The sequence below is a fragment of the Notothenia rossii genome (assembly GCF_949606895.1).
Source record: "Notothenia rossii genome assembly, chromosome: 2".
Taxonomy (NCBI): domain Eukaryota; kingdom Metazoa; phylum Chordata; class Actinopteri; order Perciformes; family Nototheniidae; genus Notothenia; species Notothenia rossii.
The window spans coordinates 24334444-24347148 of record NC_136904.1 but is presented as its reverse complement, the minus strand read 5'-3'; the positions used below and the strand labels follow the sequence as shown (position 1 = coordinate 24347148).

Here is a 12705-nt window from a genome sequence, read left to right as displayed (position 1 = left end):
AAAAAAGCTTTTTCTTTTGTATAATGTTCTTAAAACAGCCGTGCTACAACAAGCCTTATATCAAAATGAATAGCATCCAACAACAAAACACTGTTTCATGGGGGATAGTTCTTTGGACATATCTACTGTACTGTACTGTAAAAATAACATACCAGGAGGCGAAGTCACGCCCATCTACTTCCGGTCCATGGGAGGTAAACCTTCCTCTCCATCCTCCAGGGGGCGAGCCTCACACATCTCGGTAGCCTATTTAATCTGGGGGCTGCAGCTTTCACGGTCTTTCAGCGCCTCACTCACCAGCAGCACGCAGCAAAAATATCCTCTCCAATATCCATAATGCCAAACAACATGAACCAGTCAATCTTCTGTACCGACGTGGTCTGCTGTAAGTATCTTACGTTTTGCACCTTTATGGGAAAAAAGTGTTAAAGTTGGAGCGTTTTAGCTGTAAATTTCAGTCTGTGGACACGTGTAAATTAGCTGGTGCCATTTTGTATCTTCTTCCGAATCATGGTCTCTATCCGTTTCGTATAAAGGAACACAGATACCAGAATTGCAATGGTTAGTTCAGCTAATTCAATGTCTTTTTAAAGATGGTAAACATACAGGACGCTAACTGAAGTTGGTAGATGGTTTTCGGAAAACATTTCTACCGTCACACAGTTCAGCAGCACCGGAAAGGCCTCGTTGCTACCATGCTGGCTAACTTAAATGCTAACTTTAAATGTGTAGTTTATACTAATTTGAATTGTCCTAATGTCCCCGAAATCGTGGGAATGTTTTCTTCCATATACCAGACGACACCTATTTCTACTGGTTTTGCTTGTTTACTGTACGATGATTTGTTTGCTTTTCTCAGGTCATTTAAAACGGTTGAACAGTTGACCAAATGTGTTTTATATAAATAATTGTCGCCGCATCTTTGACAGCCTGGGCTCTCTGTTGTGAGATACCCTGGCTTTTAAGTATTTCAGATGCTAAATTAAATGTCCCTGCACTTTCTCTGCTCGTCTCTTTCCATGGCGTCTCGGATTGAATCAGGGAGGATAAATCATTGTTTGTCTTTTTTTTTTTTTTTAAATAAATAATGGGAATGAACTACTAGCTGCTGATCACCTATTTTTCAGTAAGCTGCAGACACAATACTGTAAGATCTTTTCTCCCTTTTTCAGTCTCAATATTTATGCATACATGACAAGCCATGGCAAAACCACAGTTCTCCTGGATCTCTGAGTTATTAAAGCAGTTGTGGCTCCTAAAGCCTTATATTTAAAGTACAGTGTTAGCCTATTGGATGTAATTAAAAGGAACTTGTGTATGGGCACTACTGTCAAATAACCCCTTTTTCATACTTTTTACTTGCAGATCCTATGCCTTTTGGGGGATCCCTGTGTGAGGTGAATGCAGGATGATGGCTGTGTCAGCTGCTGCAGAATCTCCAGAGATGACTGCTGATGAAACACCACACTCTGCCAAGCAGTGGAACCACAGGAGTTAATACATCCTGATAAAGGAGCTCCAACAAGAGGACTGCTGCCCTCGGCATCCAGTCATGTATGTAAAGATGTGTTTACTTTGTGGAGACGCATGCTAAGGCCTAACTGTTTTGGGGATCAAGACTTTTAGCTTTGTCACAAGCCGCATCTTTGACAGCCTGGGCTCTCTGTTGTGAGATACCCTGGGTTTTAAAATTTCAGATGCAAAATTAAATGTCCCTGCGCTTTCTGCTCGCCTCTTTCCATGGTGTCTCGGATTGAATCGGGGAGGATAAATCAAATGTTAAACTTGTTGATATGGTCAATCTATTGGTTCCTATACTAATGACTTATTCTGTTTGAAGCCTCAAGTTAATGTTTTTTTTTCTCCCTTTGACAGTCTCCTGGGTTAAGCGTTGGGAGAGGAAACTTGAGAGAAGATGTCCCAGCTGTGATGTTCACTGTTGAGCAGTCTTTGGCCGACAGGTGAGCAGTTGTAATATTGTCTTACAGTTAAGGTAGACTTTCATTTGCATCTACTGATAGACCTGAAGCATGCTTCTTTGGCTTCAAGGTTTGCATAGAGGTGCTAAATTGAGCGTTCCTTGTGCTTTTTGACTGCTAAATACAATAGCAGCACAGAATACACGAGGAATACATTTTAACTTTTTGAGGAAAGTCAGATTCACTAGTAAATGTGTAACATGTGACCACTGAAGTCCATTTCCTAACACTCCTCCCGCACATTTTGAAGTGCTTATTCTATAAATGTCCCACTCCTGTGTAAAAAAAATCTGGTCAACATGTATTGATAGAATTTGTATTTAGCAGGCATTTTGCCATATATTTTCTCTAATGACATCTGGAGGGACAACTACTTGTTGCATGATGACTTTAGTTTGCTGGGGTTTTTCTTAATGTTTCGTTCTCTTTCAGGTGACAAGCGGCACTGCGAAGGAGATGGCTAATCTTCCTGATGGAAAACCAAATGTGCTTTTTATTTTTATACTTTTTTCATTTTAGTTTGCTGCGTCTGACTGGCAACATTTGACATGCACATGGTACATCCAGGCAGAATGTATCAGCTGTACATGAAATGAAAAACGGAATCCTGAAAATAAAACTATTCGACTAATCTCCCGAAGCATTTTTTGTTTTAACTTGTTGCACGATGTTAATCAATATAAATAATGCAATATTGGTGTGAAAGGAAAACAAAAAGTCTCAGGAAATATTCAGATATGAAAGAGAACTTTTAACTCTTAAAGGTCACCTATTATGCACAATCAATTCTTCACATCTTTTATACATAAACATGCGTCCCCTCTGTGTAAAGAGATTCGCTCACTTTGTCCTGATATAAAAACCAGTCTGAAAATGAGCTGATCAGATTTTGGCCACTTTGTCATGATGTTTTTGACTTGTGTAACCAACCAAGGTAACCCCCTCCACCTGCTTCTAGCACACAATTGTGTTCTAACCAAATAGCTCGCAGGGGGGAGTGGCACCTTATTTTCATCTAAAGTCATGGACTCTGACCCGAGTTTCAACAGTCACTAAATCCACCTATCAATTTAAGAATATATCTAGGATTTGGATCCTAGATATCCATGCTTTTATCTTCAGTAGACTCGACTACTATAATCGTCTTTGCCGGTCTGACAAAATGTTTCAGCTAATTCAGAACACTGCTGCTTGAGACCTCACTAAGAAAGTGGATCTCTGAAGTTACATTGGCTTCCTGTGTCAAGTAATTGATTTCAAAACTATTGCTGCTGGTTTATAAAGCTTTGAATGGTTAAGGCCCAAAATACATTTCTGACCTGCTATCCAGGTCTTCTAGCACTGGTCAGCTTTCTGTCCCCAGAGTCAGAACTAAACATGGAGAAGCAGCATTCAGTTATTTATGCTCCAAATATCTGGAACAAACTACCATAAACCTGCCGGTCCGCTGCAACTTCTAATTCTAAATCCAGGCTGAAGAAGTTTATTTTTGCAGCTGCTTTTAATTGAACTATTCACATCTTAAACGGCACTGTATATTTTCTTTGCTTTTATGCCATTTTTGTAAAGCGCTTTGAATTGCCTTTTGTTGAAAGGTGCTATATAAAGTAGAAGACAGACTCTGCACTTTGAAATGGTGGGGATTGACAATGTATGATCTGTTTGGTATTTTGAGCCAAACACTTCAGACATGTTTGTATATGATAGGGGTCTTTTGATTACACCTGAAGCCATCATAACTGTCAAATTTGAATACTGTACATCTTAATGCACTACAAATGATGTTTCCTTGGTTTAGGGCTGCTCAATTAATCGCAATTACGATTTTTTGGCTTGCAACAATCATGAAAACAACATCGAAATAAAACGAGTTCAGAGTAATCAACTGTTAAAAACATACTGTTCACATTTTCTTTTTCAGTATTGGATGTTTTCCAAGTAAATGGATAATCGTTTTTAATAATCGTGATATCAATTAATGACCCAAATAATCAAGATGATGATTTCTGCCATAATCAAGCAGCCCTACCTTGGTTATGATCTATAACATTTGATTACATGTGTAGCCACAAGTTGCAGTAAAGGTCACATTTTAGTTTCCTCCAGACGATTTGACTAAAGGGTTTTTATGGTTGTTCCACTATTTAGTTGCTGTAGAGGTGTTCTTGGGCAAGGTGGTATGCTTGATGAACTTCTTGTACAAAGTAAGATTTTCTATTAAAACACATTTATTGTATTTGTCATATGTAAACCTTTAAAATTACAGATAAAACAGACAAAGACATCAAGCACAAATGTAGAATAACAGCAATCTTTTACAAATATTTTAACTCAAATGTCTAAAAAAAGAATCAGTCACATCCTTTTCTTATAAACCTGTTAACTCTAAATAGTTTTGTAACATTTTATACTTGCTAACCAGAGGTACATTCATTAGACCATTACCTCAAGGGTGTGCTGGAGCTGTGACAAACTACATCAGGAAGAGACGCTCAAACATTATCCAAATGCCCCTTCTAGTCTCCTACATAATACCAAGATACAACCTCTTCCTGTAAAACATTAACTTTGCAGGATCACAGCATCCAGTGTGTTCTGAGACTTGATAGCAGAAAAATTAGGAGAGAACACCAAGGTCCAGCCAAGGCCTCGCCTGGGGAATAAAAACAAGGAGCATCGGCCTTGGGAGGGACAGAAACTATTCGTCAGTCTTTTCATCGTCTTGATAATGTCGGTATTCTGGTTTGAGCTCCCAGGTATTCTTGTGTGTTCCCTTCACGTTGTAAACGCCAATGTCACGCAAGATTTCCTTCAAGTAAGTCTGGGAGAGGAAACAGACCAAGTATGAGAAAAGATTAATACAATGCTCTAATTCAATGTGAATAAAGCATTGTAAAAAAGGGGGGATAGCAAGTCGATAATCAGCAATTTCAAAACAGTAAGCAACCATTTTAAACAAGTGTATCATTCTATTATCCAACTCTATTGTGGACTGTAGTAAAACAGCAACATTAGCATATTAAGAGTACTCGGCTATGGAGAAATATTGATTCAGATCATGGCTGATAAACAACCCATGGAATAACACATCTGATGTGCTTCTTCGTGATTTAAAAGCACTGAAAATCATTCAAACAGCGTGCTAAAAAAGAAGCCCCCGTGTTGCCCTCCAGTCTTACCACAGGCTGTTTGGTGATATCCACCAGGTCTTTGATGTTGTAGAACTGGTGCTTTTCAAAAGCAGAAAACAACATGTCCAACACCTGCTGTTTGTCCAGTCTGGCCCTCTTGCCTTCTTCCTTCTTTTTCCGGTCATACTCAAGCTGTAACGAAAGGTTAAACAGACAGAGGTCAGAAAACATATCACTGCATTTGCATGTCATGACTACTATAAACAGGACGCATTTAATTACTTAAGGAAATAAAATGCGTTCCTATGTGTAAAGTCTATTAATTACTATATTCTATAGACAAAACATGTTGAAGGGGAGCTTAGCTTGACATAGGCAGATCATCCCTAAGGTCATTGCCAAACAATATGCTTTGCAGAATGTGCTTTTAAAGATGTAGTGGATAGTTCATATTGCACCAATAAATTGCACGCTACACATTTTTATGGAACATGCCAAAACAAATTGAGTAGTTTAATAATCTGTCTTACATTGTAGGTATGGTTGGCCACAGGTTTGTAGTTGCTGGTGACCGCTTTCTCCAACTGCTGGGACAGCCTGACTGGCTTGGCCAACTCTTCAAGTTGTAACCTGTTAAAAACCATGATGATCACTGCATGACATACCATCCACACTTATTCACCTGGAAAAATTACAAACACCATGTCGATGTAGTTCAATGTAACTAACTGCAATTCCTACAAACTTATGTGATCTTCAGCATATTTTAAACATTTATTGTATTTTATAAATAATGGGAAAAAAGTATTTAGTCAGCCACCAATTGTGCAAGTTCTCCCACTTAAAAATATGAGAGGCCTGTCATTTTCATCCAAGGTATACCTATACTATGAGAGACAAAATGAGAAAAAAAATAATCCAGAAAATCACATTGTCTGATTTTTAAAGACTTTATTTGCAAATTATGGTGGAAAATAAGTATTTGGTCAATAACAAAAGTTCATCGCAATACTTTGTTATATACCCTTTGTTGGCAATGACAGAGGTCAAACTTTTTCTGTAAGTCTTCACAAGGTTTTCACACACTGTTGCTGGTATTTTGGCCCATTCCTCCATGCAGATCTCCTCTAGAGCAGTGATGTTTTGGGGCTGTCGCTGGGCAACACAGACTTTCAACTCCCTCCAAAGATTTTCTATGGGGTTGAGATCTGGAGACTGGCTAGGCCACTCCAGGACCTTGAAATGCTTCTTACGAAGCCACTCCTTCGTTGCCCGGGCGGTGTGTTTGGGATCATTGTCATGCTGAAAGACCCAGCCACGTTTCATCTTCAATGCCCTTGCTGATGGAAGGAGGTTGTCACTCAAAATCTCACGATACATGGCCCCATTCATTCTTTCCTTTACACGGATCAGTCGTCCTGGTCCCTTTGCAGAAAAACAGCCCCAAAGCATGATGTTTCCACCCCCATGTTTCGCAGTAGGTATGGTGTTCTTTGGATGCAACTCAGCATTCTTTCTCCTCCAAACACGTCTAGTTGAGTTTTCACCAAAAAGTTATATTTTGGTTTCATCTGACCATAAGACATTCTCCCAATCCTCTTCTGGATCATCTAAATGCTCTCTAGCAAACTTCAGACGGGCCTGGACATATACTGGCTTAAGCAGTGGGACACGTCTGGCACTGCAGGATTTGAGTCCCTGGCGGCGTAGTGTGTTACTGATGGTAGCCTTTGTTACTTTGGTCCCAGCTCTCTGCAGGTCATTGACTAGGTCCCCCCGTGTGGTTCTGGGATTTTTGCTCACCGTTCTTGTGATCATTTTGACCCCACGGGGTGAGATCTTGCGTGGAGCCCCAGATCGAGGGAGATTATCAGTGGTCTTGTATGTCTTCCATTTTCTAATAATTGCTCCCAGTTGATTTCTTCACACCAAGCTGCTTAGCTATTGCAGATTCAGTCTTCCCAGCCTGGTGCAGGTCTACAATTTTGTTTCTTGTGTTCTTTGACAGCTCGTTTGTCTTGGCCATAGTGGAGTTTGGAGTGTGACTGTTTGAGGTTATGGACAGGTGTCTTTTATACTGATAACGAGTTCAAACAGGTGCCATTAATACAGTTAACAAGTGGAGGAAAGAGGAGGCTCTTAAAGAAGAAGTTACAGGTCTGTGAGAGCCAGAAATCTTGTTTGTTTGTAGGTGACCAAATACTTATTTTACCGAGGAATTGACCAATTAATTCATTAAAAATCCTACAATGTGATTTCCTGGATTCTTTCCCCCCTTCTCTCATAGTTGAGGTATACCTAGGATGAAAATTACAGGTCTCTCTCCTCTTTTGAAGTGGGAGAACTTGCATAATTGGTGGCTGACTAAATACTTTTTTGCCCCACTGTATGCTAGTGTTGCTAGACACTACATATTGATATACACCTGAACATCAGCAGGAGAGGACTCTTTAAAGTAGAGACATTACTGCATTAGCGAGCAACAGGAGGCTGACATGGAGAAAACTATCAATGAAAGTGAAATCAGAATGAATGAAGTGAGAACAATTGTTCAAAGAAACCTGTGGTCTCGTTATGGGCAAAAGGAGCTGGAAACCTCAATCCAGGAAGCAGAAACGGCTTGTGATAATGCTGCTGAAACATCTGTATCTGAACTCAATCGGGATTGTTATAAGATGCAGTTGGGTTTCATGGCGAAGCTGGTCAAGGAAGCTAGTAAAAGCCTAGCATCTTGGGAACTGTGGATTCCAGAGACTGAAAAAGCTTATCTAGAAGGCAGAGTCAAGGACTTAAAGTCAATGAATAACAAGCTTGAAGCAAGGAGAGCAGAGTTTGTGTTTGCACAAAGAAATTCAGAAGAAGAAAAGAGTGCATATCTGCTGACTTTAACGGCTGCTTCATCAACCCCACATGCAGCAAACACCACGCCCTTGGTGAGAATTAAACCAATTAGTCTGCCCAAATTTCATGGCTGTAAAAGAGATTTCCACAGAATGAGGAGAGACTGGGAGAGCCTGCAAAGACAGGGAGAACCAACCACTTTTTTCTCTGTCCTAAAGGAGAGTACAGAGAACGTGAGCTGAACAAAGGTGGGAAAGACTTGAAGAAAAGACCCAAACTCACAGAAGAGCAAGTGAAATGTATTGCTGAACTCTCTCCCGAAATGGCAGAAAAATGCAAGAACGTCTTTACCAATATGACTGCAATAACAAACTGCAATGAAAAGGACCGGTCTGTGCTGATGGAAGGAAATAGACATGACGAGATACCAGTTATCATGATGCTGCTGGAAGTTACTGAAAATTCAGGTCAGAAAGTTGGAACCCTGATAGATTTAGCATCAGACACCAACTACATAACCCACAGAGCCGCCAACCGGTTAAACCTGGAAAGTGAAAAAATCACATTGGTTGTCCATGGAGTTGGAGGAATGACAATGAGGGTGAACAGCAGAAGATATTTCCTCCGAGTTAGAGTCAAGACACCCAGAGGTACAGAAAAAGCGCACCAACTTGTGTGTTATGGCCTCAATGAAATAGCCAATGTGCAAAGAGTCATTGAACCTGAACAGCTGAAGAAGTTCTTTCCAGAAGTCAAACTTGAGGATTTAAAAAGACCAGAAAACATTGAGCTACTTATCAGCCACCGAGAAGGTAGACTGGTCCCAAAGAGGGTGAAGATTGTCGGAGACCTCGTTTTGTGGGACAGCCCACTGGGTAAAACTTTGGCTGGAGCTCACCCTGATCTCTTTGAGGAAGTGGAGATGGCAATACGTAAGTCTGAAACACACTTCGCTTGCTCCATGCGTATGGCCGCAGTGAAATACGAGGAAATCATCGGAGCTGAAGAGGTTCAGGCTGAAACAAGAAGCACAGCTGTGAACAGAGAGTTTCTGGATTGGTGGAAGTGGGGCAGTATTGGAGCAGCCTGTGAACCAAAATGTGGAGGATGTCGATGTGGTCATTGTCAGCCTGGAGGAAAGGAAATGACATTAATTAGAAATCATAAAACAAGGCCTTACCTATGTTACAGCTGATGCCCACAGTAGTGCTCCACACTGGGATACAAAGTACCCTTGGATCGAGGAACCAATCTCTCTTCCCAACAACAGGACTGCAGTGGGAGCAACTTTTCTGAGGACAGAAAAACAACTCAAGAGGGAGCCAGATTGGCAAGCTGCCTACAAGGCACAGGTACATGAAATGGTGGAAAGAGGAGCAACCCCTGCTGATCTCAATGGGGAATCTGAGTTGCAGAAAGGACCTTCCTTTCTGAAAATGCCAGTGGACGAGTGGCCAAAGAAGTCAGCCAAGGAGGTTGCGGCAAATGCAAAAGAGGGCATCAATAAAATCCAAAGGAAAACATTCACAGCAGCACTCACCAGAGCTCAGGCAAAGATGAAGCATCTTGATGGTAAAGAACCTGTAACCCTTATCAAACCCTCTGAGGGTGAGAAAGAGACTCGAACCCGAATAATACCAGCTGGCTCAGTTATAGGGAAACTGATTGATGTGAAGAAATTCAGCAGCTTGGATAAAGTGGTCCGAGTTGTTGCCTTGGTGCTGAGAGCTGCTAAGGAGTGGAAGAGGCGGACGATGAACCCAACTCCCCACAGGTCAAAGTGGGAGGTAATTCCTTCAAAAGAAGAGAGAGAGTTGAGAACTAAGAAAACTGTGCTCTCTGTTAGAGAATGTGAAGATGCACTCGGACATGTTTTCTTTTCAGCCCAGGAAGGAGTAACATTTAAAAGACATTACTCTCAGCAGATTGGTTGTGTATACGGAGGAAGAGTCGGGACTCTTAGTATGTGGAGGAAGGATCCAATACTTCAATGAGGACAAAGTTGTAGTACCAATCCTACCTTATGAGGCATGGATATCCACACTTCTTGCTCAAAAGGCCCACAGAGCAAACCACGAGGAAATAGCAGGAACACTCCTACAGATGAGAAAGAAAGCCTGGGTTGTCAAAGGCAGAAGATTGGCTAAAAAGGTGGTTGACAGCTGCGTGATATGCAGAAAGGCCAGAGGAAGGAAGTGCAAGCAAGTCATGAGTGACCTGCCATCAGAGCGGACAAATCCAGCAAGACCCTTTGGATACACAACTGTGGACTTGTTTGGACCATATGAGGTGAAAGACCAAGTGAGGAAGAAAGTAAGGCTGAAAGTATGGGGCATTGTCTTCTGCTGTATGGCATCCAGAGCAATACATGTAGATGTTGTTGGAGACCAGTCAGCTGAAGGCTTCCTACTGGCCTACAAAAGATTTACTGCATTGAGGGGACATCCGAAGAAAATGTGGTCAGATCCCGGAAGCAACTTTGTAGGAGCCAGACCTGCCCTGAAGGAGCTCTACATGTTTCTGGAATGCTTAGGAAAATCTGAGTTGGAGGATGAAGCTACCAAACATGGAACAGAGTGGAGCTGGACAATTCATCCTGCAGACTCACCTCACATGAATGGAGCTGCTGAAGCAGCTGTTCGTGTCGTGAAAAGGGCCCTCAACAATCTTGGAGGAGATGGAAACTAGCTAACAGCTAACTTGGCCAACGAGAGACCGATCGATGCCAGGATTCAAAGCAGGGAGGACTGCGTAGGGTACATCTGCCCAAACTCACTTTTGCTTGGAAGGTCTGGACCAAAAGGAGACCCTGGGAGCTTTACATTTGAAAGCTATCCCTACAAAAGATTAAGGGAAATCCAAGCCGAAGTAGACAAATTCTGGAGGAAGTGGAGTCAGTTGGCAGGGCCCAATCTGTTTGTAAGAAATAAGTGGCACACAAGGGAGCGGAATGTGGCTGTAGGAGATGTTGTTTGGGTGGCAGACCAGAATGCCTTAAGAAGTCAATACAGACTTGCCAGGGTGGTTGGTGTTAACACCGATGGAAAGGGCATTGTGAGAGATGTAAATGTCCGCACCTTTCCAAACTACCCAGTCCCATCGGAAAAGGTTATTGAAAAACCCAGCACGAGAAAAGTTGTGGGGACGAACAAAAAACTCTCAACTAAAATCCCTGCCACAGTACTTCACAGAGACGTCCGGCGCATAGTGGTTCTGCTTCCCATTGAAGAGCAAAATGCTGGGAGCAAGAACATCAAATATGATGATCAGACTGGGAAATAGTACAATACACCAAACTCATCAGCAGTGAATCATTTTCTGTAACTTCAGTAGAAAAGGTGTTGTGACCTCCTTGGATTCAGGAACCAGGAGCTCAAGTGGGAGGTGTTTTGTCAGAGCTTGAGAAATGCAATTCACATCTGGCTCTAGTCCAGCAGGCGGAGACAGGGAGCCTAGGGTGTGATTCCACTGAGAATGTGGCTCAAAGGAAGAGTGTGAGCTTCCTAATTAAGGAGCTAAATGCAACACACCCGGGAACACACTCTCAGGCAGAGGACAAACAGTTCCCTGTGAGAGAGGAGAAGAGACTCAGAGATTCAACCAAGACGCTGCTGGTGAATATTTGCAAATTTTTAATCTGTTTGAACTAGGGATGCAACGAATATTCGGCCGCCGAAAATTATCGGCCGAAAATGGTTAAAAAGGGAAAAAAAATCAACAAAAAAAACATGTCAAATCACCGAATGTCAGAGAACAGGGTTACGTTGGAAAGCTAACGTGTTGTTGTGATGACGTAATCAAAACGCGGCGACAAGCACGGCGCGCGACCATGCAAGCGGCTGGCTCACAGCCAACATGTCTGCCGCTTGGAGATATTTGAAAATATCAGAGAAAGAGGCGCGGATTGCGATTTGTAAAACGTGTTCAGCTGACATTTCCCGAGGGGGTGTAACTGCAAAGACTTTCACCACTTCGGGATCAAAACACCCGGACAAATATGCGGAGTAAGATCAAATCACAAGCACTGACAGCGAGAGACTGTTCAGCGCTGCCTCTCATGTGCTTGATGAGAAGAGGAACAGACTTATGGCTGATAAAGCAGAGAAGCTAATGTTCATTAAAAAGAACCTCCCTCTTTTCCTTAATAAGTAGACAAAGCTGGCTTATCATAAGCTTATCTAGTTCTACATGTCTACTCTATAACCACTTTCCTGAACAATTTTCATTGCGAGTTATAATTCACCATCTCAGGTTATCATTAGGGGGAAATTACAGCAGCACAGTGCTCAATATATTGTACTTTCGGTATCGAAATGATACAATGTTGTTCACATTGCTCATGAGGACAGACCACCTTATTTGCAGATTCTTGAAATTGTAATTTAATTTGTAATTGATTGTGGATTTTGTATCCAGTTTTCACTTTATTTCTCTTTATACAAGGTTTACTACTTTGCTTATGAGGACAGACAGCCTTGTTTACAGATTCTTGAAATTCAATTGTAATTTCATTTGTAAATAGTTACATTCATGTGGATTTATCCAGTTTGCACATTTGTATGCATGCACTTATAGGTGCATTTGTTGTTGTTGAAGGCCTGGCTGTTACAGTCTTTATTTACACTATTTTGTTGTAGGCCTACTGGCCTAGATGTGTATGCAGTTTTAAAGCACCTTGGCTTTGTTCTGAATGCACTTTGTTCTAGTTATCCTACAGAGAAAAGAAAATGCACTTGACTTGGAATTAATGTACT

General features: G+C 41.5%; 1 protein-coding gene and 1 long non-coding RNA gene across 2 annotated transcripts in view; one reads left to right on the top strand and one right to left on the bottom strand.

The window, feature by feature from the left end:
- Nucleotides 1-244: 244 nt before the first annotated feature.
- On the top strand, nt 245-2611 carry LOC307030629. The gene is made up of 4 exons (XR_013805723.1): nt 245-385; nt 1366-1554; nt 1876-1961; nt 2412-2611. It is a non-coding gene; the product is annotated as an uncharacterized lncRNA (long non-coding RNA).
- A 1578-nt stretch (nt 2612-4189) lies between these two features.
- gtf2f2a (general transcription factor IIF, polypeptide 2a) overlaps nt 4190-12705 on the bottom strand; it is a 12913-nt gene continuing 4397 nt past the window's right edge. Inside the window, 3 exon segments of the mRNA XM_079667164.1 lie at nt 4190-4800; nt 5159-5302; nt 5641-5783. Of these exon segments, the coding sequence (XP_079523290.1) occupies nt 4678-4800; nt 5159-5302; nt 5641-5783 (410 nt within the window). The 3' untranslated portion in view covers nt 4190-4677.